The 25,841-nt window shown below is 36.0% G+C and overlaps 2 protein-coding genes across 6 annotated transcripts in view; both read left to right on the top strand.

The window, feature by feature from the left end:
- LOC107685991 (ubiquitin carboxyl-terminal hydrolase 48-like) overlaps positions 1 to 10,472 on the top strand; it is a 14,090-nt gene extending 3,618 nt beyond the window's left edge. For all 4 annotated transcript variants that reach the window (XM_016482778.1, XM_016482779.1, XM_016482777.1 and 1 more), the window contains 25 exons: positions 1,507 to 1,648; positions 1,903 to 2,030; positions 2,113 to 2,237; positions 2,364 to 2,472; positions 2,566 to 2,699; positions 2,791 to 2,873; positions 4,021 to 4,200; positions 4,336 to 4,470; positions 4,650 to 4,799; positions 5,488 to 5,688; positions 5,763 to 5,877; positions 6,239 to 6,384; positions 6,460 to 6,540; positions 6,777 to 6,901; positions 7,014 to 7,136; positions 7,271 to 7,332; positions 7,460 to 7,570; positions 7,890 to 8,020; positions 8,114 to 8,220; positions 8,321 to 8,425; positions 8,576 to 8,749; positions 8,843 to 8,968; positions 9,464 to 9,512; positions 9,615 to 9,641; positions 9,758 to 10,472. In XM_016482778.1, coding sequence (XP_016338264.1) covers positions 1,507 to 1,648; positions 1,903 to 2,030; positions 2,113 to 2,237; positions 2,364 to 2,472; positions 2,566 to 2,699; positions 2,791 to 2,873; positions 4,021 to 4,200; positions 4,336 to 4,470; positions 4,650 to 4,799; positions 5,488 to 5,688; positions 5,763 to 5,877; positions 6,239 to 6,384; positions 6,460 to 6,540; positions 6,777 to 6,901; positions 7,014 to 7,136; positions 7,271 to 7,332; positions 7,460 to 7,570; positions 7,890 to 8,020; positions 8,114 to 8,220; positions 8,321 to 8,425; positions 8,576 to 8,749; positions 8,843 to 8,968; positions 9,464 to 9,512; positions 9,615 to 9,641; positions 9,758 to 9,780 — 2,892 coding nt within the window. In that variant the 3' untranslated portion in view covers positions 9,781 to 10,472. The remainder of the gene's footprint in view (positions 1 to 1,506; positions 1,649 to 1,902; positions 2,031 to 2,112; positions 2,238 to 2,363; positions 2,473 to 2,565; positions 2,700 to 2,790; positions 2,874 to 4,020; positions 4,201 to 4,335; positions 4,471 to 4,649; positions 4,800 to 5,487; positions 5,689 to 5,762; positions 5,878 to 6,238; positions 6,385 to 6,459; positions 6,541 to 6,776; positions 6,902 to 7,013; positions 7,137 to 7,270; positions 7,333 to 7,459; positions 7,571 to 7,889; positions 8,021 to 8,113; positions 8,221 to 8,320; positions 8,426 to 8,575; positions 8,750 to 8,842; positions 8,969 to 9,463; positions 9,513 to 9,614; positions 9,642 to 9,757) is intronic.
- A 1,624-nt stretch (positions 10,473 to 12,096) lies between these two features.
- zbtb40 (zinc finger and BTB domain containing 40) lies at positions 12,097 to 24,447 on the top strand. Of its 2 annotated transcripts, none has more exons than XM_016482772.1 (17): positions 12,097 to 12,218; positions 13,370 to 13,839; positions 13,921 to 14,042; positions 14,921 to 15,113; positions 15,245 to 15,384; positions 15,887 to 16,058; positions 16,153 to 16,289; positions 16,385 to 16,580; positions 16,682 to 16,800; positions 18,202 to 18,364; positions 18,483 to 18,854; positions 19,889 to 20,095; positions 20,186 to 20,350; positions 20,441 to 20,655; positions 21,432 to 21,591; positions 21,678 to 21,904; positions 23,632 to 24,447. In XM_016482772.1, exons 2-17 carry the CDS (start codon positions 13,377 to 13,379, stop codon positions 23,830 to 23,832), a joined length of 3,252 nt encoding a protein of 1,083 aa, XP_016338258.1. In that variant the 5' UTR covers positions 12,097 to 12,218; positions 13,370 to 13,376; the 3' UTR covers positions 23,833 to 24,447. The 2 variants fall into 2 exon arrangements, with proteins under 2 accessions (XP_016338258.1, XP_016338257.1); XM_016482771.1 differs by lacking the exon at positions 12,097 to 12,218 and adding an exon at positions 12,238 to 12,294.
- The last annotated feature ends 1,394 nt before the right edge of the window (positions 24,448 to 25,841 follow it).

Raw genomic sequence — 25,841 nt, 5'->3', positions numbered from 1 at the left:
ATCCAGCTGTATTTACTCAGTGCAACTTATAACATCCAAGTGAAAGATATAACACCAACATGTCATAAAAAAAAACAGAATCACAAAGTTGGAAAAAGGATCACCCCCTCCTATAAATGACTTGTAAACTCAATCAGGTGTAACTAATCACCTTCTCAATGGCACACAAAGCCATTTGACTTTCAACTGTGCTGTGGTCATTTTGATTATCTCAGCATGAAAAGAGCTTTCCTCAAGAATTTCAGTCCTTGGTAGTGCAACTGAAGCAAACAATCAACTATAGGTGGCAAAGTACTGACAAAAGATCTCTGGGATAAGGTTGTGCACAGGCACAAGTCAGGAGATGGATACAAAAAAAAATTCAAAGGCTTTGTCAATGCCTAGAAGCACAGTGAAGTATATTATTAAGAAGTGGAAGGTATTTGGTACAACACAGACCCTCCCTGGATCAGGACGTCGCTCCAAACTGGATGAAAGAGCCACGAGGAAACTGGTCAAAGAGGCCTACAGCAACTCTGAAGCGGTTGCAGGAATATATGAGAAAGAGTGGTCATTGTGTGCATGTGACAACAATCACAAATTCTCCACACATGTGGTTTGTATGGGAGGGTTGCAAGAAAAAAGCCACTCCTCAAGAAAGGCCACATGCAGTCACGACTGAGCTTTGCCAAAACACACCTTGAAGATTCTGAGGCAGATGAGACTAAAATGTAATTATTTGGCCTTAACACCAAACAATATATCTGGCAGAAATCCAATCCAGCTCACCATCCAAACAACAGCATTCCTCCAGTAAAGCATAGAGGTGGTAAAATCCTGTTATGGGGTGTTTCTCTGCAGCAGGGACTGGAGCACTTGTCAGGATAGAAAGAAACATGGATGGGGGAAAAAACAGTCAAATTCTTGAGGAAAATCTGCTGCCCTCTGCCAGAAAGTTGTCAATGGGAAGAAGGTTTACCTTCCAACATGACAATGACCCAAAGCACACAGCAAAACTGAGCACACAGTGGTTGAAGGAGGAAAAGGTGAATGTCCTTGCATGGCCTAGTCAGAGCCCAGACTTAAACCCCACTGAAAATCTGTGGAATGACTTGAAGACTGCAGTCCACAAACGCTCACCATCAAATATAACAGAACTTGAGCAGTTCTGCAAAGAAGAGAGGGCAAATATTGCAAAGTCTAGATGTGCAAAGTTAGTAGAGACAAATCCCAACAGACTAAAAAGGCTGTTATTAAAGGAAAAGGTGGTTCAACAAAATACTGACACAAGAGGGTGATCCCTTTTCCATTTCAGTGATTCTGTTTTTTTATTTTTTATTTTTTTCTGACATGTTTGTGTTATATCTTTCACTTGGATGTTATAAGTTGCACTGAGTAACTGAAGCTGGATAAAACAAAAATTTTGTCCATCTTCATTTCAGGCTGCAAAGCAACAAAATGTGATTATTGTAAAGAGGGGTGATTCTTTTCTATACCCACTGTATGTGATTGCTCTCTCTGTTGCAGAACACATTTGTGGGCCTGACGAATCTTGGCGCCACATGTTACGTGAACACTTTCCTCCAGGTGTGGTTCCACAATCTGGAGCTTCGCAGAGCCTTATATCGGTTTCAGAATTCCAGAGCAGAAGGGCACAACACGGATTCAGGTGAGCTCAAGGGTCTTTCTTTTAAAGCTTGGATAGTTTTATTGTCCACATGCTTTAAAAAATATATTATGCTGTTTATTATAGTGACAGTTGCCATTTAGTGACTTTAACTGGAGTGTCTTTAAAGCTAAGTATCAAGGGTACAATGTTGAATGCATCACTTTTAGCATTAAATATGCTTTAAAAACATTGAAAAGCCCCATTTATCGAAATTTACTTTTCTCATTTGTGCACATTATTCTGCATACCAACAGATTATGAACCACGGACGATATGTGAACATCTCCAGTATCTGTTTGCATTGCTACAGAACAGCAACAGACGGTATATCGACCCCTCGGGGCTGGTGAAGGCTCTTGGGCTCGACACAGGGCAACAGCAGGTAGGCCAGCACAAGATGGAGCATGTTGGAGTGCTCTGTAGTTCATGGAAATGCTCAAAAGGCAGTTTTCTTTTGTGTTTAGGATGCTCAGGAATTCTCCAAACTCTTCCTCTCACTTCTTGAAGACACACTTTCAAAGCAGAAGGACCCAAACCTCCAAAATGTCATCCAACAGCAGTTCTGTGGACAGTTCTCTTATGTTACAGTGTAAGTTATTTTAATTAAATGTTATTTGTTCTCTCTCTGTGAGTGATGTGTTCAATGTATGACATGAACAATGTTTGTTTAATGTTATGATATAGTAATTAATGCTTGTTTTTTGCGTTATGTCAGATGCAACCAATGTGGACGTGAGTCTCCTCTGCCATCACGATTTTATGAGCTGGAGTTGAACATTCAAGGACACAAAAACCTCACGGAGTGTGTTACAGAGTTTCTTAAGGTGACTGCTCACATTTCTGTGCCTGACAAGCTCCATATGTCTATGTAGATCAGATATTATGGGTTTCAATGTGTCGTTTCACATGCTGTTTAGGAGGAGAAGCTGGAAGGTGATAATTGCTACTATTGTGAGAGCTGTCAGAGTAAACAGAATGCCACCCGTCGGATCAAACTCCAGAGTCTTCCCCGCACACTCAATTTTCAGCTCATGCGTTTTGTTTTTGATAGGCGAGTAGCATATTTCATTAATTATCAGACCTGTTACCAAATATTTTGCAGACATTTTGATAATTTCTTTCTCATCTTTCTGTTTTTATAGGCAAAGTAGTCATAAGAAGAAGCTCAACACCTTCATTAGTTTTCCTGAAGTTCTTGACATGGGGCCATTTTTGGAAGGAAAAGGTATGCTGTGCATTTAGTATGTACACTGCAGTTGTGCAGTCTCTTATGCTCACCAAGGCTGCATTTATTTGATCTAAAATACAGTAAAAACAGAAGTATTATGAAACGTTATTACAATTATAATAACTGTTAACTATTTTAATATATTTTAAAATGTAAATTTTTTCTTGTGATGGCAAAGCTGAATTTTCAGCATCATTACCGCAGTCTCCAGTGTCACATGATCCTTCAGAAATCATTCTAATATGCTGATTTGCTGCTCAAGAAACATTTCTTATTATCGCTTGAAAATGGTTGTGCTGCTTAAAGGTATAGTTCACCCAAAAATGAAACTTAGCCCATTATTTACTCACCCTCAAAGCATCCTAGGCGTATATGACTTCCTTCTTTTAGATGAATCCAATCGGAGTTATATTAAAAATTGTCTTTGATCTTCCAAGCTGTTTAATGCCAGTCAGCGGGTGTTGCGGTGCATCAGTCCAAAAGAAGTGAAATAAAGCGCATGCATCCATAATAAAAAGTGTCTCACACGGCTCTGGGGGGTGAACAAAGTCCTCCTGTAGTGAATCGATGCATTTTGTAAGAAAAATATCCATATTCAAAACGTCACAGGAGGCCTTTGTTCACCCCCCGGAGCCATGTGAGGCACTTTTTATTATGAATGGATGCGCTTTATTTAACTTCTTTTGAACTGATGCGCTGCAACAACGCTGACTGCCATTAAACAGCTTGGAAGATCAAAGACAGTTTTTAATATAATTCCGACTGGATTCGTCTGAAAGAAGAAAGTCAAATATACCTAGGATGCCTTGAGGGTGAGTAATTCATGGGCTAATTTTTATTTTTGGGTGAACTAACCCTTTAATACTTTTTTGTGGAAACCATGAAACAATTTTCCCAGTATTCTTTGAGGAGTAGAAAGTTGGAAAGTGCAACATTTATTTGAAATAGAAATATTTTATAACAATGTAAAATCTTTGCTATCACTTTTGATCAGTTTAATGCTGAATACAAATATTGAATTAAAAAAAATTTGAAATCTTACTGAACCCAGATGTTTTGGATAGTAGTGTGTGTCATTTAATCTGAGATAAGGAACAAGAAACATTACTTGATTCTTTTTTTCTCCCTCCACCTCTAAATTCAGAAGAGGAGTGTACGTACGAGCTCAGTGCGGTGTTGATTCATCGTGGCGTGAGTGCATACTCTGGACACTACATCGCTCATGTAAGAGATGCCCACACCAATGACTGGTACAAATTCAATGATGAGGAGATCGAGAAAATGGAGGGCAAGAAACTTCAGCTGGGCATTGAGGAAGACATCGGTAACAACACATTTTGACAGTTTACTTTGAATGATGTCTCATTTTTTTTAGCTACTTGTTAGTGTTGCTTTTACAGTTCTAAAAGCATGAAAATATAAAAGTATACTTAATTGCTTATCCTTGTTTACATTGCAGCCGAGACTGCCAAGTCTCAAACCCGAAAGCCAAAATGTAGCAAAGGTTATCACTGTTCGAGAAACGCGTACATGTTAGTGTACAAACGGCAGACAGAAGAGATTGACCAAACAGAAACTATCTTTGAAGTACCAGGTAAAACTAACTGAGAAAAAAACTCTATGGACATTATGGATTAATCACATTTTCGAGTGGTTTTTGGGCGGGAGGTTGTGTAATTTTACGCATTTGTCTATTTATTACACAAAATATTTTTTGTAAGTGTTAACTATTTACAATATTACATGTTTAAGATGTATTTGTTTGGTTTTTAGCTTTTCTGCAGAAGCTGGTTGACCAGGACAACAAGAAGTTTGAGGAGTGGTGCAATGAAATGGCAGACATGCGAAAGCAGAGTGTTGACAAAGGCAAAGCCAAACATGAGGAGGTGAAGGAGCTCTACGAATTGTTACCCACGGAAGACGGTCCGTAAAAATGCCCCGTGCATTAGTTTCTCCGAAAATATGAACTGTTAAATCTCCCTTTTTTCAATCTTAAACATGTGTTTATATGTTATATTTACACTACCATTTAGAAGTTTGGGATTGGTACGATTTTTTTTTTAATGTTTTTAAAAGTTTCATTTTTAAAAGTCTCGTCTGCTTACCAAGGCTTTTTTTTTTTTATCAAAGACAGTAAAAACAGTAATGCTGTGGTATATTTTTTACAATTAAAAATAATTTTTTTCTATTTTAATATGTGTTAAAATGTAATTTATTCCAGAGATGCAAAGCTGAATTTTAAGCACCATTACTCCAGTTTTCAGTGTCACATGATCCTTCAGAATTTGCTACTAATGAAGCATTTCCTATTATTTTCAATGTTGAAAACAGTTGTGCTGCTTAATAATTTTGTCATCCATTATAAAATCTTTCACAATTTCTTTGATGAATAGAAAGAACAGCATATTTAAAAATGGAAATAGCTTTGTAACATTTAAAAAGTCTTTACTGTGACTTCTGATCAAAAGTATTAATTTCTTTAAAAAATGTTGCTAACCCCAAACTTTTGAACAATAGTGTAACCAGTTTAAAGGCTTTTGTATTTGTATAAAAGCATTCGTTTTAATTTTCAATAAGAAATTCATGTTTGGATCTTCCTTTGTGCTTATAGGCCTGTCGTATGAGTTTGTGCCTCTGGAGTGGCTCAAGAAATGGCTTGATGACTCCACGGCCATCAAGGAAATTGACAACAGCCAATTCCTGTGCTCCCACGGCAAACTGCACCCAGACAAGATTGGAGAGGTCAAAAGAATATCCTTGAAGGCCGCTGATCTCCTTTTCAGCCGCTACGGAGGAGTATCTAGACTAGGCCGTAAGACTTCAAACCTTTTAATTGTTCATTACTGTGTTTTATCCATGTATTCATTCATCCTGGATGGTGTTTAGAGTCATCTCTCTGCAGAGACTGTGTCACTCAGCGATGTCGGGTGATCAGACTGAAAAACCAGCTGAATGAAGATTACAGAGAGGTCATGAATCTTGTCAAAACCCCTATGAAAAGGTATGAGTGCATATTAGTTGCTTTTATAACCTGGATCTCCAGCAGATGCTGTTATTTCAGTTGAAATTGTTTTTATTTTTATATTTTGTATTTTCATTTTAATTTGAAAATATGGGCATTTTTATGAGTTTCAGTTTTTTTTTATTGTCTACATAGTTTTTATTTACATTTTTAGTGCAACTTAAAGAAATATTGCCTTGGCAACTAAATAAAAAAGGTTTATTTTATTTCAGTTAATGTTTATTTTATTTCAAGTAAAAAAAATGAATTTATTTATGGTTTTAGTTTCAGTTAATTATAATAACTTTGCTAATTCAGATTTTGATGACGCTGATCTGGTGTTTATATTGGGTGTATTTAGTGATGAATCAGGTTTCTGGATCGGTAAGGCTTCTCTAAGGAGCTGGAGACAATTGGCATTAGACCAGCTAGAGGAAGACGAGGAGGAAACCAAACACAACAACAGCAAAGTTAACGGAGAGAAAAGTAGCAGTGCAGGAGCTAAAGGTACTGAGGCTTACAGATTTTGTTTGTAGCTTTTGCTCTTGTCTTTTAGTTATTGTCTTTTTGTCTTTTTGTTAGCCGATGGAGTTAAAGGAGATAACGAAGACGGTGATGGTGAAGAGATGAAGAACTTTAATGAAGACATTCTCTGTTATCATGGTTTGTTTTCTCTGTGGATAAAACTGAAAACTAAATTAAACATTTTCAATATTTTGTGGCGCATCTATCCTGTTTATTAATGTTTTTAGTGATGCACAAAAATGCTGTCATTAAATGAACATTTTATATGAATGAAACATTTTAAATGAATATTTACTTCATTTAAATGATTGAAATTGTGTATTATTCATTAGCAAGGTTGGTTTATGTAATTGTATTGTTTCTTTCTCCCTCAGGTGGTCTGAATATACTAGAGAATGACAGGCGGCTGGTTTCTGCTGAGGTGTGGAATAAACTGCGGATGTATTTCCCCAGAGCACCAGAGTTCACGCAAAATAAAGAGGCCTGTCAGCAGTGCATGGTAATAAGTTGATCGATTAGCACAACTGTCGTAGCGGACACTCAAAACCTTGTGAGCTGTTTACCGAGCATATTTTTTGGGCAAAGGTTTTCAGATTGACTGTGTATTTCAGAGGCTGGAAAGAGAAGGGAAAGAAAATGAGGCTTTGAACAGAATGATGGCAAATGAACAAAAGAGCTCCCTTCTCAACCTCTTCCAGGAGAAGAATCGGCCCACACTGCAGAAATGGCCACAGGTGATGCCATTTTCCACAAATAAAAGATTCAGTTTTTGTTTTGAGTAATATAAGTGTCTTACAGTAGAAAGAGTGAACATAAGTGTTTCATTCTTATTTTCAGTTCACTGACTTGGGTTTGAATTGTGTTTTAGGAGACAGATGTTCTGTATATTGTACCCCATTACTTTGTAGATGAATGGAGGAAATTTATCAGGTAATTATTATTATTTTTTTTTTTTTACATTTCTGTGATTACTAAGATAACTTTTCAGTTTAAATATGGATCATTTTGACATGTCCTAACTTATCGTAATGTCTTCTGTTATACCTGATCACCACAGGAGGCCAGCAAAGAGCAACCCAGTGTCCAGTGTGGCGAACAGTCTCCTGCTCTGTCCTCACGGAGGCTTCATGTTCACATATGACTCCATGCTGCAAGGAGACGCTCAACAGTGAGTTACTCACTCCTAACCTCTCAAATGTCAGCAAATCAGCATATTAGAATGATTTCTGAAGGATCATGTGACACTGAAGACTGGAGTAATGATGCTGAAAAAGACAGTTATTTTAAATTGTAATAATATTTCACAATGTTACCGTTTTACTGTGTTTTTAATCAAATAAATGCAGCCTCTCAATTAAAAAATCTGAAGGAACCCAAACTTGTAAACAATGTACGTTTCCTTATACATGTCAATTTTAATCTAAAAAATCAACTATCCATATCAAGAGCAGTTTCAAGTCTGAGTGTTCGTGTCTGTCAATGCACAGTATAGCACTTCTCTGGCCTGCTGAATGGGAGGTGATCAGCAAAATGTTTTTGGTGGACCAGGCCATCTCCATATGTCGGATTCATGACAAAACACACGACAATGGCAATGTGCAATACCAGACTTATCCAGGTGAGCTAAACCGTCAACCCTCAGCCAGGAGTTTCTCCAAGGTTCCTCAAACAGACATTGTATTTCATGTGAGAATGTGTGTTGTGGTCTTAGATCTGTGTCGGGAATGCAGAGAAGGCTTCATATTCCAGCAGCAGAGGGACATGAGTGAGTACGCGCAGGCCACGGTCTATGTTCGCAAAGTCATTGACAAGAAAAGGGTGAGTTTTTGCATGATCACGTAGCCTCAATTTAACCTGAAACTCTATGAATGTACAACCAGGGATAACTCATCTGTGCCTTTTTCTTTCTCTCTGATAGATGATTAAGGAATCAGCTCCTGAGTTCAGTGTGAGTGGGTCAGATGTGGAGGACGAAAGAGAAGAGCCAAAGATGGATGGAGAGAAAGATCCAGACTTCAGTCAGGTATGTTTAAAGATGATCTCCTGTCTGTCTATCTATCTGACTGTCTATACATCTTTCTGTCTATCTGACTGTCTATGCGATTGTCGATACGTCTATCTATCCAAGTATCCGACTATCTATCTATGTCTCATGCCCCCATGTTTAAATCAGTCTGAGGTTGGAGCCAAACGGCAGAAGCTGAATGAGACCGCCTCTCTTTCTATGCCCCCCGTGACCGCTGCCTGCAAGTCAGGCATCAGGAGGAGCACAAGGCACAGGAAACTCCGTGGAGAGAAAGCCCTCATAGTCTCTGCCAACCAGACACTCAAAGAGCTGAAGATGCAGGTCTGTTAGTGCAGTGACAATTCAGTATTTACTTTTTTTTTTTTTTTATGTGATGCAGCATGAAGTCTTATTTTGTAATGACTGCGTCCACAGATCATGCATGCATTCTCTGTGGCTCCATTCGATCAAAACCTATCCATAGACGGACGCTGTTTAACAGATGACTCCGCCACACTAGGAAGTCTCGGAGTCATTCCAGAGAGCATCATTTGCCTTAAGGTAACTCTCGACTCGTTTTGACGGGAACAGATACATTGGCTATGTTTTTGAAAGAAGTCTCTTCTGTTCATTTATTTGATCAAAAATACGGTAAAAACAGTAATATTGTGAAATATTATTAAAGTTGAATTTTCAGCATCATAACTCCAGGCTTCAGCGTCACATGATCCTTCAGAAATCATTCTTATATGATGATTTGCTGCTCAAGAAACATTTCATATTATCAATGATGAAAACAGTTGTTGCTGCTTAATATTTTTGTGGAAACTGATCATTTTTTCAAGGTCTCTTAATGTATAGAAAGTTCAAAAGAATAGCATTTATTTGAAATAGCATCATAAATGCTGGGACTTTTAATCATGTGTGCTCTGAATAAAAGTATTTCTTTCAAAGAAAAAAAAAACTGACCACAAACTTTTAAACGGTAATGTAGGTGTATTAAATTAGACTTTTAGCCGTTTTAAGGATTATTTACTTGGACTTTTTCCTCTACAGGCTGATGAACCCATTGCTGATTATGCTGCAATGGATGATGTTTATCAAGGTAAGTGCTGTTTATGTAAGCTTAAATTCTCTTACCAGTATGTCTCATTTCCAACACCTATTTCTGCGGGGGGTTTTTGATGCAGTGTTTTTTTTTTTCTAGTCTGTATGCCTGAAGAAGGATTTAAAGGTATGAATATGCAATTGTGATCATTTCAGACATGCAAAGCCTTTGTGAAAGAATCCAGAAACATGATATTATCAAACATTATTGATGCTCTATCATATTTGTTTCCTGTCTTTCAGGCACTGGGCTGTTAGGACACTGAGTGAGGCTCCAGATGTGGAACAATGCTGATAATGTCTGAGCAAGGATAAAGTTTGAATTACACATAGATGTTCATTCTTGGGAAGCCTTTTTTTAATTTTCTTTCTTTGGTTTTATTTTTTATTTTGTTATTGAATGTTGCAACAACTTCAAAAGTGTCATTTTGCTTTAAAACATCATGCTCGCTTTTAATATTGAAAGATGTTGATGCATTCTGCAAGACTTTGTGGTCGTACTTAACATGACTGAAAAATACGGGTCGAGATTTCCTCAAAGGACGTTCCATTTCAAGGAAAATCGGAATTCCTCCTTTGTTGCAATGTCATGTTCAGAGATTATGGTCTGATCATATTTTGTGTGTAAAACAGTAAGTCTCTGTAAATTCTTTGTTGAACAGAAGCTTGTGATGGCACTGCAATAGAGCTCGTACATATTTAAGAATGCATGAGCAACTTGAATATTAAAAAATATTTAGTCTTTGTTTCATTCATGTAAATAACCTCATCCAAATACAGCAGTGGAGAGGCGTCTAGAAAGATGAGGATAAATAGGACACATATTACAGCATTGTTAAATAGTTTAGACATGTTCTGCTACTTGAAATATAAAGCAGACATTTGTGTGAACTTTTCTGTATGTTCTTTCATATGGGCAATAAATATTCTTTTTACATCTTCAGATGTGCAGTTTATGCGTAGAACAATTGCAGAAATTTTACTTTTATAGGAGCATTTATATTCATTTGTATTAAATATGTATGTTTTAGGGTTGTACGCTTCTGGTCCAGTCAGCATCTTGAGACAGCAAAAAAAAAAATACTTATGGTAAAAAAAAAAATTCTTTTTAAATCTATTTTGTCCATATCACTATATTCATATCACTATAAATATGAAATATGTACATGCTTTTAACCTGCATTGAAAAACCTACATGTTTAAGCATTTTGACACAGAACTCCCATATACCAAACTTTATATATTCATCAGCTATGAAAGATGTTTTAATTAACAAATTCAAAAATCTGTGTTCCCAACTGCGGAAAAAAAAAATCACATTTTATGGTTTGTTTTACCCTGTTCAACTGCAGCATCTCTCCAAAAGATGAAAGCATCTTTAAGGAGAAAACTGTAAAGATTGAAAACTTGCTAAAATGTTCCCGAGAAAAAGAAAAAATCAAATTATGACAGTTGCATAACAGATTTATAATATATATATATATATATTTCCATCCAATTTTAGGAACTGAGAGTCATTTTATTTGAACTTTTGCTGATGACAGCATTGAAAATACAACATCAAAAAAATATAGGTTTTGGAGTGATTTACAACTATAAACCTATCTGTGTAGAGATACAAGACAAAATAAGACGGCTCAAATGCAATAAAGCGCATTTAATGTAATTAAAACACACATTATATTCGAGCATTTTTATACATAAAATCATAAAGCTTTTTGAGTGCGTGTACGTGACTACATGATTGATGTATACGGAGGAGTATTTGTGTGTTTCTAATCATCCTTTCAAAGCTTCCCGAAAACCAGCTGTTCATTATACGCATGCGTATATAAAGGGTATGGAGAACGAACCCTGCAAAAACAATAAATAAATAAATGCACAAATAAATAAATGTGTGCATAAATACACGTATTCTTGTTTAAATACATAAATGAATATTTAAACGTGATGAAAGTAGGCAATAAATAAAATAAATTGGTGGGCAAATGGAAAATGTTTAAGGAAATGCTAAACTCATCCTAACTATTTTCCTTTGATCACTCATTTATTTCTGAATGTAGTTCCACTTTTTTTTTCCTCTGCGCAACATGCTAATGAGAGGGTGTCAACTATACAAGAGTAGGCAGATCGTATGTGACGCGCTTGAGCGTTTACCTGCGCATGCGTATTAACTTCATCAGTCAAGGGGACTGATTATTATCTTACACTTTTTCATAGGGTTAGTTTTGTAGTTATAATCATGAGAGAGCTAAATCATAAAAGATTTTAAGTGGCCAATGTAAAATATTAATGCTTACATAGCTCTTAATTGCAATACTGAACCGTTATTTATAGGATGAGTTTAGCATTTCCTTAAACATTTTCCATTTGCCCACCAATTTATTTTATTTATTTGCCTACTTTAATCACATGTTTAATTATGTCTATATGTATTTAAACAAGAATTTGTGTATTTATACACACATTTATTTATTTATTTGCATATTTATTTGTGCATTTATTTATTTATTGTTTTTGCAGGTTTCGTTCTCCATAAAAGGGACGCAAATCTTGACGCGCATGCGCATAATGTCATCAGGGGCTCGCTAATCTTGACGCGCATGCGCATAATCGCAGTATTTTGGGCCGAATCTTTATTGCGCGGCGGCATGTTGTCCTTCGAAGGAGTTTAAATAAAGAGCCGGATCATTTGAATTTAAAGGTAAAGGGGAAGTGTGGACTGGAGCTGTAGTGTACTGTATGAGGCACAATAATTTTGCTCTAAGATTGTGCTGTTTGTACGTTTTGCTGCTTTTATTTTTTATATTAGTATCAGATAGCATGTCAGGTTAGCTGAAAACTGAAATGTCACTCACTGCACGTGATTATGCGTTTAGCTTATGTAACGTTAGTTAAATCTTTGTTGTTTGCCTAACGTTATTCTGTTGTCGTAATGAAGATAAAAATCGTCTAATTGCATTTTTATAGTGCCCTTTATGTTATTATATATTATGTGAAGCAATATCCCTATGATTATACTTGGAATAAACAGGCTAAAATGTCTCCCTATCAATTATTATAACACCTGATGTATTGTTATCTTCATTTTACTTGTCAAAATAATCATATGCTTTTAGAGCAGTTATGAGTCATAAAATAAAAGTGCAAGAGGTTCTTGACAGAAATCTACTCATGCACACTGACTATAGTACAGCAAATGTTCAATAATAAACAGAGATATTATTGAACATTTGCTGTACTATAGTCAGTGTGCATGAGTAGATTTCTGTCAAGAACCTCTTGCACTTTTATTTAGGAACAGTATATGAATATTTCACTCCAAAATAATTTTTGGGTCATCTCTGAGCATAGTGTGAATATTCATACTTAGTATTTTTTATCGTGTTTTCCATTCAAATATTTAGAAATTCTAAAACCAAGATAAAAGAAGCCGCAAAATGACTTAAGAAAAAAGATTGAAATTAAGTGAGTTTATCTGTCACTGGGGTGTATATATTATTAAAGGGCAAATAATATTATTTTTATGTAAGCATAAATTCTTGCTTTCCAGTACAAATATCTGAACTTTCTTAAATCAAGATAAATTTACTTGAGCAGGAGAATGGCTTAGACATGTTCAAGACACATTTACTTGCGAAGCAAAATAATTTCGATATTAACTAAAATGTATCAGAATGAATTACTGAGTTTATGCTTAAAACAAGAACAAATATCTGTCAGTGGGTTGAGAAAAATAAACTTTATTCAAAGGTAAAACAATATTATTTTTTTAGCCCATTGACATTATTTGTTTTCGCTTTACAGATTAACACACTTAATTTTGATACATTTTTCTCTTGTCCCTCTCTACAGGTACAAGATGGAGCTCCCAAACTACAGCCGACAGCTCATGCAGCAACTGCATGCTTTACGAAAAGAGAAGCAGTTTTGCGACTGCTCCATCCTGGTGGGTGAGACCCCGCACCCCGCTCACAAACTAGTGCTGGCGGCCTCCAGTATGTTATTTAAGTCTGTTCTGGAAGGTTCTGACAGCATCTCGATCGACACAGATCTACTGTCCTCTCAAGAGTTTTCTTCTCTTCTGGACTTGGTGTACACTGGTAAACTGCCTCCCGGTAAACACAACTTCACCCGTCTCATCGCCGCTGCAGACAGCTTGCAGATGTTTGATGTGGCCGTTGGTTGTAAGAACATTCTCAATGACCTCATGAAGCAAACTTCTGTGGAAACTGAGTTGATGGACCCTCAAGTTGTAAAACGTGACTGTGTTAAGGAGTCATCTGAATCGGAACAGGTTATTAGGGACAAGAATAGTTTTGAAGGTAAAAGTTTGACTGATTAATGGGAGACATTTCTGTTTGAGATCACTTTATGTTTAATGTTCACTTTATTTCTATGTTCAGAGGACAGTGCAGTTGAGCTGATCTCTCAAAATCAAGCTGGTATCACAAAACTCCTACAGAATGGACGGTCATATGTTAAGGTTCTTGAGATCTGGGATACAGTCTCCACAGAAGAGCGCCAGGTAAAGTAATTGTAAAAAAGAGATAGAAGGTGTTATATGTAACTGATAATTCACTTCTTAAAGGGACAGTTCACCCAAAAATGAAAAATTGCTGAAGATTTACTCACCCTCAGGCAGTTTCTTCATCAGAACAAATTTGGTGAAATGTAAGCATTCCATCACTTGCTCACCAAGGGATCCTCTGCAGTGAATGGGTGCCGTCAAAATGAGAGTCCAAACAGCTGATAAAAACATTGTGATAATCCACAAGTAATCCACACCACTCCAGTCCATGAATTAATGTCTTGTGATGCAAACATCTGTGTGTTCTGGCCAAGATAATCTGTATTAACGCTTCCTCCAGTGAAAAAGTCTATCCCCTGTTGTCATCTTACATCAAAATCCACCAACATATTTGTTTGGAACGGTTGTGGACTGTTTTTGCTTGTAAACGTTGCTTGATCTCAACATTTTTCACTGGAGAAAGCAATATTACGGATAGAGGACTTGTGTTTTAGCCATAAGCGAAAGTTTTTTAGCTAGAAGCAAAAAGCTAAAAAATGTCTTGATGGATTTGTTTGTTAAAAACACAGCTTTTCACTTCACAAGACATTTATTGATGGACTGGAGTCGTGTGGATTATTGTGATGTTTTTATGAGCTGTTTGGACTCTCATTCTGACGGCACCCATTCACTGCAGAGGATCCATTGTTGAGCAAGTGATGTAATGCTACATTTCTCCAAATTTGTTCTGATTAAGAAACAAATTCAACTACATCTTGGATGAAGTAAATTTTCAGCAAATTTTCAATTTTGGGTGAACTATTGATTTTAAAAATGTTAATGATCTAAGGAAACAATTAGGACTGGATTCAGAAGTTACTCCTGATCTTCTGCAGGTCATATTGGAGAGCTTCAGAGGAGATCCATCAGCAGATGAGGTTTACCAGCGGCTGCTAAATTTTGTGAAAGTTGAGAAAGTTCTGTCAGCTCAAGCAGTCCTTACTTTGTTAGAACAGCTCAAATGTTTAAATCCTGATCCAGGATCACTTTTGGAGGAGCAGGGAAATGAGAGCTGTCCCGAGCCAAAAGGTAAGCTGACCTGGGTTCAGTGAAAATGGGAAGTGTTGAATCATAGGGTATTAAAAGGATACTAAAATGACTAAACATTTCAGGTAGAATTTGCTAGACTTTGCGTGACTGCAGTTCCTCTTTATTTACAGATTCTGCAGCAGGTGTTCGGTGGTCTGGTGGGCTTTTAGACCATTTATCAGAACTATCTCATCACCTCTCTAGTGTCAACAACCTCTCAGGGCTTTTGACCAATGCGGTGAACAGATGTATAAATGAAGTGGAAAAAGAGGTATATATGTCCCTTACTGTTTGCTATATAGAACAATACAGCAGTACACTTTGATTATAATTGGATATATATACACTACCATTTAAAAGTTTGAGGTCAGTAAGATTTACTGAATTTTTTAGAAAGTCTCTTATGCTCACCAAGGCTGCATTTATTTAAAAAAAAAATAAAAAAATCAGTAAAAACAAAAATGTTGTGAAATATTAATACAATTTGAAATAGCCGTTGGCTATTTTAATATATTTTAAAATGTAATTTATTCCTGTGATGCATAGCTGAATTTTCAGCATCATTACTGCAGGCTTCTGTCACATGATCCTCTTCAGAAATCATTCTAATGCCGATTTACTGCTCGTATTATCAATGTTGACAACAGTTGTGCTACTTAATATTTTTGTGGAAAACATAAATGCATCCTTGCTGAATAAAAGTATTAATTTCTTTCCAACAAAAACTAACCCCAGACTTTTAAACACTAGTGTATGTGTCTGTTCTTCCTAAGGTAGTGCTGCAGTGCTGTTCTGCTCCATCCTCTGTGGAGGTGGTGGAAAGGTTGTTATGTAAACTCCGAGAGATGACCATAAGTGAAGAAACGTTTATGATGCTGCTGCATGAGGTGAAGGAAAGCTCCTCAGATCTGCTTCAGCTTCTGGAGGCCCTGAAAGGCACAAGGGGTATGAACAGCAAAACTTGGCAACAGTGCCTCATCCGTTTCATTATACAGCATATTCCTTTAGCTAACACTTCTGACGACTGCTGCTTTGTCAGATGAAACAACAGAAGACAGCAGTGGGATGGATTTGTTGAGAATATATCAGAACAGACTCGTAGAGCTGAATCTGGACCTCCAGCTCATCAAACAGAGCCTTAAAATGGGTCCAGATATGAATGCAAATGAGAAAAAGGTACCTGTGTTGCATTAATAATTGACTTTTGAAGTTTTACAGTGGATTCAATGCAAGGAAGTGGTTTTTAAATATATATATATGTGTCCATTCAGTGTATTGAAGCTCTACTGGCAGAGACAGGAGATGCTGAGGTGGTTGGAAGGCTGATATCTGCAGCATTGGACGGTTCACTGCAGGCGGTGACTGTTTGGAGGCTTCTGCTGTGGACAGAGACACACAGTCCAGAGCTGCGGCTTCTCATGCAGGAGGTCAAGGAGAAACCAAACGCTCAAAAACTTCTGCAAACCAGTGAGTGTCAAACAGCTTTTGAATCAAAACTGCGTTTAGTCACTACTCTGTAATTCGCTGAAAGGATGAGTGTAAAGTCTGAAAAATGTTTCGTTTTTTAGGTAAATACATAGATGTGCTCTTCAAGCACAAATCACTCATTCTGGAAACAATCAGTGACATTACCCTGCTCGAACAAGGTTTGGACGCAATGGCTCATGGGACAGAGCAAGTTTCTGAGGTAAAAAAATGGAGGAAAATATACTAAATATTTTAATTAAATATAAATATTTTAGTTGATTTAATATGCGCGCACACACACACACACACACACACACGCACTTATTCGATCAAAAATACAGAAAAAAAAACAGCAATCTTGCAAAATGTTATTACAATATAAAATAATGGTTTCTATTTTAATATCTTTTAAAATATAATTTATTTCTGTGATGCAAAGCTGAATTTCCATCAGCCATTACTCCAGTATAAAGTGTCACATGATCCTTCAGAAATCATTCTAATATGCTGATTTATTTTCAGTGCTGGAAACTGTTCTGCTGCTTAATATTTTTTTGGAACCTGTGATACTTTTTTTCAGGATTCTTTGATGAATAAAAAGTTAAAAAGAAGAGCATTTATTTAAAATAGAAATCTTTTCTAACAATATACACTACCGTTCAAAAGTTTGGGGTCAGTCCATTTTTCTTTCTTTTTTTGAAAGAAATTAAAACTTTTATTCAGCAAGGATGTGTTAAATTCATAAGAAGTAATAGCAAAGATTTATATTGTTAGAAAAGATTTCTGTTTTGAATAAATGCTGTTCTTTTTAACTTTTCATTCATCAAAGAATCCAGAAAAAGTATCACAGATTCCAAAAAATATTTAGCAGCACAACTGTTCCCAACACTGATAATTCTAATAATAAATCAGCATATTAGAATGATTTCTGAAGGATCATGTGACACTTTAGACTGGAGTAATGGCTGATGGAAACTCAGCTTTGCAGCACAGAAATAAATTATATTTTAAAGTATATTAAAATAGAAACCATTATTTTATATTGTAATAACATTTTGCACGATTACTGTTTTTTTTCTGTATTTTTGATCAAATAAATGCAGCCTTGATGAGCATAAGAGACCTCTTTAAAAAACATTACAAGTCTTACTGATCCCAAACTTTTGAGCGGTAGTGTATATATAAACTTTCAAAAAAATTTTTGCGGAAATGGTGACAATTTTTTCATGATTCTTTGATGAATGGAAAGTTCAAAAGAACAGTATTTATATGAACTAGAAAACTTTTGTAACATTACATAATTGTCTTTACTCTCACTTTTGATCAATTTAATGTGTCCTTGTTGAATAAAAGTATTAATTTCTCTCTCAAAAAAACAAAACATACTGATCACAAACTTTGGAACGCTAGTGTAATTTTGACGTTAGTGTATTAGTCTAAAATGCACAGATGAATATTTAAAAAAATCTACTCAGGCACCTTTGTTATAAATTCTTACAATAAATTAGAATAATAAACTACAGTAATTGCATACTGTTGTGTTTCCTACAGAATTTTGTTTTTGTGTACAGTATATAAAATAAAATACAACATTATATAACATTATTTTTGTGTGTCCCAGTTTCTCCAGAGCTGTCGGAGAGCCGATGGTGAGCTGGAGTCAGTTCAACAGACTGTGGAGAGAGTTTTGAGTCGTGACTCAGAGTTTGCCAGTTCACTTTGCCAGCTGCTGTCTGCCAACCAGCAGAACTTCCCACAGCTGAAAGACCTCAAACATACTGGTGGTGAAGGACCTTTCAGTACATAGACATTTCTGTTCATATGATATGATAGTTTGGCATCACTTTTGAAAGCATCTGATGGAAAATCTTACACCTTTACATTGATCCATATTCAAAACAGGGCCTCAGTCGGATTCTGACTGTCCTGCAAAATCTGAGGTTGAGCAGGATGGATCTACCGGCGCAGACTCTGAGGATGATGATGGAGAAGATTCCAAAACAAAAGGCAGAAGAAAGGCTGTTCCTGTGTTCTACAGCTGCGAGTGGTGTAATAAGACGTTTGACTTTAAGTGCCGTCTGATAAAGCATAAGAAAGGCTGTGCCCTCGCGCCGGGGAAGGAGCAGCGCTGCTCAGAGTGTTCAAAGGCGTTTCTGACGCTCAAGAGACTTCACCAGCACTGCGTGGAAGTCCATGGCGGCCCTCCGGCTAAGAAGAAGAAAACAGAACTAGTACCATGTGACATGTGCGACAAGACTTTCAAACACTCTTCAGGTATACGATGATCCTTTTCAAGACTTTAAAACACTGGCTGTTAATGTATGCGCTCCAGAAATGTTAAGCTTTGGTGCTCATACAGGTGACGCAGATTCAAGGCCAGCCTGCAACAGGGTCTTCATCACATTCCTCTTATAAATAATGATTTAGTGCCTCTCTCCATTACGATGTCAAAATTTCTTGTTTACTTAATTGGGAACTTGAAGCCATTATTTTAATTAAATTTGTAATTAGTAGTATAATAATATTGATATTAATATTTAACTTTAATAACAACAACAACAACGATTGTTGAAGTTAAATATAATAAAAAATATTTTATATTACAAATTTAATAATAATAATATGTAGTATAATAATATTTATATTAATATGTAACTTTAACAACAACAGTAATGATTATTAAAGTTAAATATAATTAAATATTGTATATTATTATATTTATATTACAAATGTAATAATAATAACAAAAAAAATACTAATTATTACTATGGTAAATAATAATATAAATATTGTTATATTGTCAATTATGAATGGAATATTAATAATAATAATATTTAATTACTAATATAATGAAACTAATTAATAATTAATCATATTAAGCTAATATGTTATTGAAAACACTAAATATTATGTTATTGATTATTAAATTATTATGATGATGATACTATACACTATTATTAGTTGCATTATTAGTATTAGTATCATTGTTAGTATTATTATTAGAATCATTATTATTAATTAAATAAATAAACAACTGTTTTCATTTGCATATTACTTTTTGCAAAAGTATCAAAATTGGAATCAAGTATTATAATTTTACTGGTATAAAATGTTGAAATGTGAAAACACTACATCTCCTTTATCTCTGTAAATTCAAACATGCAAAAGTCCAAAATGGCAATAAAAAAATCCCAATTATTTAGTGTTGTAAAGGTCTGTTGGTTTATTTTTGGACATAAAATGGACCTTAGACACCGATCATTCTTACGTCAGCACTGCTTTATGCATTCCGTGCTTATATCTTTCAGGCCTTTTGTATCATAAACGCACGGAACATTTCGAGGAGAGGCCGTACGCGTGCGAGGAGTGCGGGGCGAAGTTTGCTGCCACCTCGTCTCTGAAGAACCACATGCGTCTACACACGGGAGAAAAACCCTTCCACTGCAAACACTGTGACATGAGCTTTTCTGTGGCCGCCGCTCTCTCCTACCACACCAAGAAGAAGCATGCTGAGGGTGCGATGGTTCAAACACTTTTTGTGATTTTTATATCATGCTTTGATGTGAAAACCAACATGACAACCTTGCAAACTTCTGCATTTTTAGGTAAAATGTACTGCTGTCAGTACTGCTCGGCCACATTCGCGCAGTCCATTGAACTGACGCGCCACGTCCGCACGCACACGGGAGACAAACCGTACGTCTGCAGGGAATGCGGCAAAGGCTTCAAACAAGCCAATGGGCTGTCCGTCCATCTGCAGAACTTTCACAGTGAGCACATCCACAAGAGTCACATGATGTATCTCACTCTCTAATAAACACAAACTCAACTAGTGACATGTTTGTTATCTGTCCCATCAGACATTACAGAACCACTTGACTGCCAGAAGTGCCGGGTGAGTTTCTCTTCTCTGGACGAACTCCGACAGCACATCCAGGAGGTGCATCCGAAAGAGCTGCACCAATGTCCCGAGTGCAGCAAGATCTTCAACAGCGAAGCCAATCTGGAGAAACACATGAACATCCATAACGGCAACAAACCTTACAGCTGCAAGACGTGTAAAAAGTCCTATCAGGTAAGAACATCACACTTCATCTGTTGAATGATACACTATTTCTCTCCAACAGAAAACTATTTCAGCGTAACACTCTTTTTGTGGAATTTGCTGTGTTGTGCTTTGCACTGTGACCCCAAAATGTAGTTTGACACTTAAACTACACATAAAAATATATAAATATAATTGCATTAGATACAAAATTATCGAACCCAGTGGCATTTATTTTCAATTTATGTTTATGATATTAGCAGACACTTTTATACAGAGTAAGAGGAACTAAAGCAATTTGTCAAAGAGACAACAAATAAACACACACAAGCACACTTTTCAAGCAAAACATTTATATTATATTGTTATATACATTAGATTTTTAGAGTATATTTTTTTTTGTCTTTGAAAGACATTTTTTTCTCACCAAGGCTACATTTATTTGATCAAAATGCAGTAAAAGCAGTAATATTATGAAATATTATCATAAGTTAAAATAATTGTTTTCTATTTTAAAACATTTAAAAATGTAATTTATTCCTGTTATGCATAGCTGAATTTTAAGCATCATTATTCCAGTCTTCAGTGTCACATGATCCTTCAGAAATTATTCAGATAGAAACATTTCTAACAATATTAAAAATAATAGTGATGCTTAATATTTTTATGGAAACCTTGATACTTTTATATAATCTAATACAAAAATATCTAAATATATTGTTAGTTCAAATATTTTTATTTTATTTATTTATTTTAAATCTATATTTAAAAAAATAATAATAATTTTGTCTCTTTTTCGGTTTCAGACGCTCTCTGGTCTGTGGTACCACAATCGTACGGTTCACCTTGAGAGCGCCTCTGCCCAGGGCAGCAAAGCCATTAAATCTCTACTTCAGTGTGACAAGTGTGACAAGATATTCAGCAACCGAAATAGTCTGCTAAAACACCAGATAACCAATCACACAGGTAAGGAGTGAACGCCGATCCTAGCAAATTAGATACTGTTACTGTTACTGTTAGTTGCAGTGTACTAGTATTGATCGTGTTTTCAGAAGTGCACTTGTGGAAGTGTGTGAACTGTGACAGAACTCTGACGAGCGAGCAGGAGCTGCAGCAGCACGTGTGCAGCGGTCAGTCGAGTCAGACCGGCTCTGTGTTCAGCTGTATGGTCTGCTCTCTCCACTTCCCCTCTGAGCCCGAGTTCCAGCAGCACTTCCTGTCCAAACATCTGCAGGTCATGCAAGAGGAAGCACAGACGCAGGCCCCCAGTGCTCAAACGGTGACGCCCCAAACCTTTCACAATGTCCCATATCAAAAATCTCTCATATTTAAAATATGGGAAGTGAAATCAGTGAAGTGATGGCAAAAAAAGGTCAATTTTCAAGACTTTGTCACATCCATTTTATTTTTTGTAATTTTAAAATGAAGTATTTATGTATTATTTATTTATGTGGTTTAAGATTAATACTGTAGTATTTTTGTGGAACATATACATTGTACATCAAAATATTTAATATTAAGATCATACCGTTTTCCATGAATTCCATCTGTTTTACTTAAAGGTGCTGTATGTAACTTTTTGACTGTACCAAAACATAAAAACACCATAATATATTCGCAGATATTTAGGAAACATGCCAAGTTCACATACTTGTTTCTCCGAAAAACAATGCTAAAGCCAGTTATTCTTTGTAAATGTGCATTCTGTGTCAGAATGCCTGTTTTTGTTTTGGTCTGTGTGATTCCGAGCACTGTCAGTTTAACCAATAGTATTTCGACACCCCGGGTTGCCAGAGAGCGGAAAACAGCGTATCGCAGCCATGGAAGCTAGCAAATGAACTGGGTCTGACATCGCAGATTCTAGCCGACCTAAAAAGCCTCGGCATCAATCTAAAAACCTCTAAGACCAGAGGCATGTTAAAACGAGGGTAAATCAACTCATCAACTTACCGTGTAAGGCTTCCATTGTCAATTGCGCTCGTTCTCTTTTCGTGTCCTCAATCTGACAACCCGCTGCCTGGAGCAGTGTTGCCAGATTGGAAATGTCCAAGTATCCTACCAGAAATGCAAAATTATCGTATTTGGAAGAAAATGATGGTACACCAGTCAAACGTTCAGAATACACCTATTTATCTAGATGTTACAGCTATTTATCCTTTTCGGCACTCATTTTCAATACTTTATTGCTAAACTATCGACCTCAGCTTTGAAAAAAAAACTGACCTAAGTGCGGCAGGAACATTAACTTGTGCTCTTGAGAGAGAGTCATTCTCCACGATGATTGGTCGAGAAGGCGTGAGATGAGATTAAAGACAACACGTTCAAGTCTCCTCACAATCATGAAGGTATATGTACAGTAGGATCCACACAGCTAGATCAAGGAGTAATATTATAGAAGCCCTATGATTACGACGACGATCATTTGGTGTCACAAAATTCTGAAATTATCGTACATTATGGTATTATTGATCGTACATCGTACAGAGGTCAAAATTATGGTACAAATACGATAATTATCGTACGTCTGGCAACACTGGCCTGGAGCATCGCGTCTTGAGGAGGAGGGGGCGGGAGAAACAATATTTAGAATTTGGACTGCAGAACCCATTTCAACCGCCAGTTGTCTATTACATACTGCACCTTTAATGATGAAATAATATTTCACTACAAAAATAATTATAATATACACTTAAAGTATTAGTGTTATTATTAGTATTATTGATGTATTATTATTAATTAAGTGTTTTCATTCGCACATTATTTTTGTTATGATAACAAAATTGGTATAAAGTATCATAAAATATTGGTATTGGTATCGACTACTGAAATGTTGTGAAACACAATCTCCAAAATATTTATAAAACAAAACATGCCAAAGGCCAAAAATACAATGAAAAAATGTTTTAATCGGTATTCACTCAATTATTTACTTGTAAATAATTACTTTTTTAAAAGATTTTAACAGAAAATGGCTTCCCCGTCGATGGTTTTTGTGGCTCTTTCCAGGTGATTCGGTGTGAGGATGCAGCCGGTCAAGAGGCGGAGCAGGTGATTAGCCTCGACCCGTCCCGGATTGAAGGGTCACCGCAGGTGTTTGTGGCTCTGGGTGATCAGCAGGAAACTGCCAGCGGCTCTGGAATCGTGACCGTCAGCATGGAGGATCTACTGAACGGCACGGTCACACTCATCTGTGAAGAGGGCCAGTGAACTCTAGGCCACACGCGGCTTTATGATCATGACATTTCTGAGGAGTGCTGAGGCTCTTTTTACACTGGATTACACATGGTACTAAAGGCCTTCACACCATGTCATTTTACCAATCATGATACAATTTCTTTTGTACAAAAATTAATATGATCTTTAATGAACACAGGCTTCAGTCTCTGGGTCACTTGATTGGTTTTCAGGCTAAGCATACACAGGCATACAAAATCCATGTTAAAAATAGCTCAAGATGACGTCAGTCACTTCAGTGCAGTCTGAATCTTTTTTTGATTGTATTTCATTATGAACGATTTATTAAAATTGTTCTGACAGGCACAAATGGATTTTAAATTAGAAAAGTCATTTGAATTTGTTTCTAACACATCTACCTCCGATCAAGCATCATGTACAGAGATGATTTTTGGTTCTGATGGACATTGATAAATGAGACTTTGGACTGTGTTAAGATGATTGTTTTTCTGCTAAAAATAACTTCTGTAAAATATTTTGTGACCAACCCGGCTACTGTTTAGCTTTTCATTTCTGCAATCTGATGAATGCAATTTTAAGATAAGAAGTTTGTCTGAGAAAAAATAAACTTTGTATAAATAAGTATAAATGGCAAAAAATAGAATGATTTTTTTTTTATAAGTAAGACATAAGCAGGTAGAACATGGCGAGTCTTTTCATAAAGTAAGCTTAAATGACAATGTTTATTTACAGAAATTCACAAAGCATCAAGTAAAAACAATCATTTACTGTTTATATGAAAGACCACACCAACCCTCAAATACTTTTCATACAATATAGAGTAAAATATTTAAATTATATATATATATATATATATATATATAGTTTTTAGTTGATATGCCAATAATTCATAGACAACCCTGAGTCGATTTTTACATTCATAAGAGTGTAGCTTTAAAATGGTAAAACCTGACCACATTGTGCATTTCCAATAAAAAAAAAATCCAACTGTACACTCAACAGAAACTTGTTCTGTCAAAGTAAAACCAGTCTGGATTAAACTGTAATTCATCATGATCCAATCTGACCCCAAGATACAGCACATAACAATTACAACAGTTGACTGGGTTAGTATGGAGTACATAAATAATCCAGACATAAACACAAGACAAACAAATAATCTCTAGTTTTCATGTGCCACATAATGCAATGAACTATGCAGGTTCTGACTTTTCAAATAAAGCTTTGAAAGCAACAGGTGCTCGCTTTAATTTGCTTATGCATATTTGGCTGATATTGGATGCAGATAATATCAGGGCTCATATTATGAAATTAAAGCAGAAATTCTTGTAAAATTCTAGACTGAAGTTTTAATAATAGTTTTAATTTGTTACTTGTGGATTATTGTGATGTTTTTATCAGCTGTTTGGACTCTCATTCTGACAGCACCCATTCACTGCAGAGGATCCATTGGTGAGCAAGTGATGGAATGCTAAATTCTCCAAATCTGCTCCGATGAAGAAACAAAATATTGGATGGCCTGAAGGTAAACACATTTGAGCAAATTTTCATATGTGTGTGAACTATTCCTAAAAAATACACACAAAACTGAGTTATTGGCTATAATAAAAACAAATATGGGTTATTACAAATTTCTCATTGCATTACTAGTCCAGACAAAAAAAAAAAAAAAGTCAAAATAACTTTCATTTTTATGTCATGTTGTTCATGTCGGTATCATACAGCCAGTTCTGTGGATGAAGGCACACAACCAAATACTGCAACATGAACAAACTCAATTACAACACCCTAAAATATTGCAAAACTCACACAGACGGGGTTAAAAGAAGAGAAGAACACGACAATGATGTATATAACATTTCCGAGCTTACTGTAATACAATAAGCTTATTCTTGCAATGCAAACGGCATTTTGTTCATTTTCCCAGAGTGCCGCAAGGCTCCCTATTCAGCAGTGCATAGTAACATAACACCAAAAAACAGTTCTCAATTTATCACATAAAATTCATCCTGTGCAAAGCA

The sequence above is a fragment of the Sinocyclocheilus anshuiensis genome, unplaced genomic scaffold (assembly GCF_001515605.1).
Source record: "Sinocyclocheilus anshuiensis isolate Anshui unplaced genomic scaffold, SAMN03320099.WGS_v1.1 scaffold465, whole genome shotgun sequence".
NCBI classification, from domain to species: Eukaryota; Metazoa; Chordata; class Actinopteri; order Cypriniformes; family Cyprinidae; genus Sinocyclocheilus; species Sinocyclocheilus anshuiensis.
Note: the sequence above shows the minus strand (reverse complement) of the source record. Positions and strands in the feature narration are given on the sequence as shown.

Excerpts from the sequence above, each read along its gene's own strand:
- zbtb40 (XM_016482771.1), top strand. The coding sequence starts at position 12,257 with ATGAGGCACAATAATTTTGCTCTAAGATTGTGCTGTTT. Across the intron at positions 16,059-16,152 it reads GGCCCTGAAAGGCACAAGGG|ATGAAACAACAGAAGACAGC; the intron begins GTATGAACAGCA and ends CTGCTTTGTCAG. Across the intron at positions 16,801-18,201 it reads GGACAGAGCAAGTTTCTGAG|TTTCTCCAGAGCTGTCGGAG; the intron begins GTAAAAAAATGG and ends TGTGTGTCCCAG.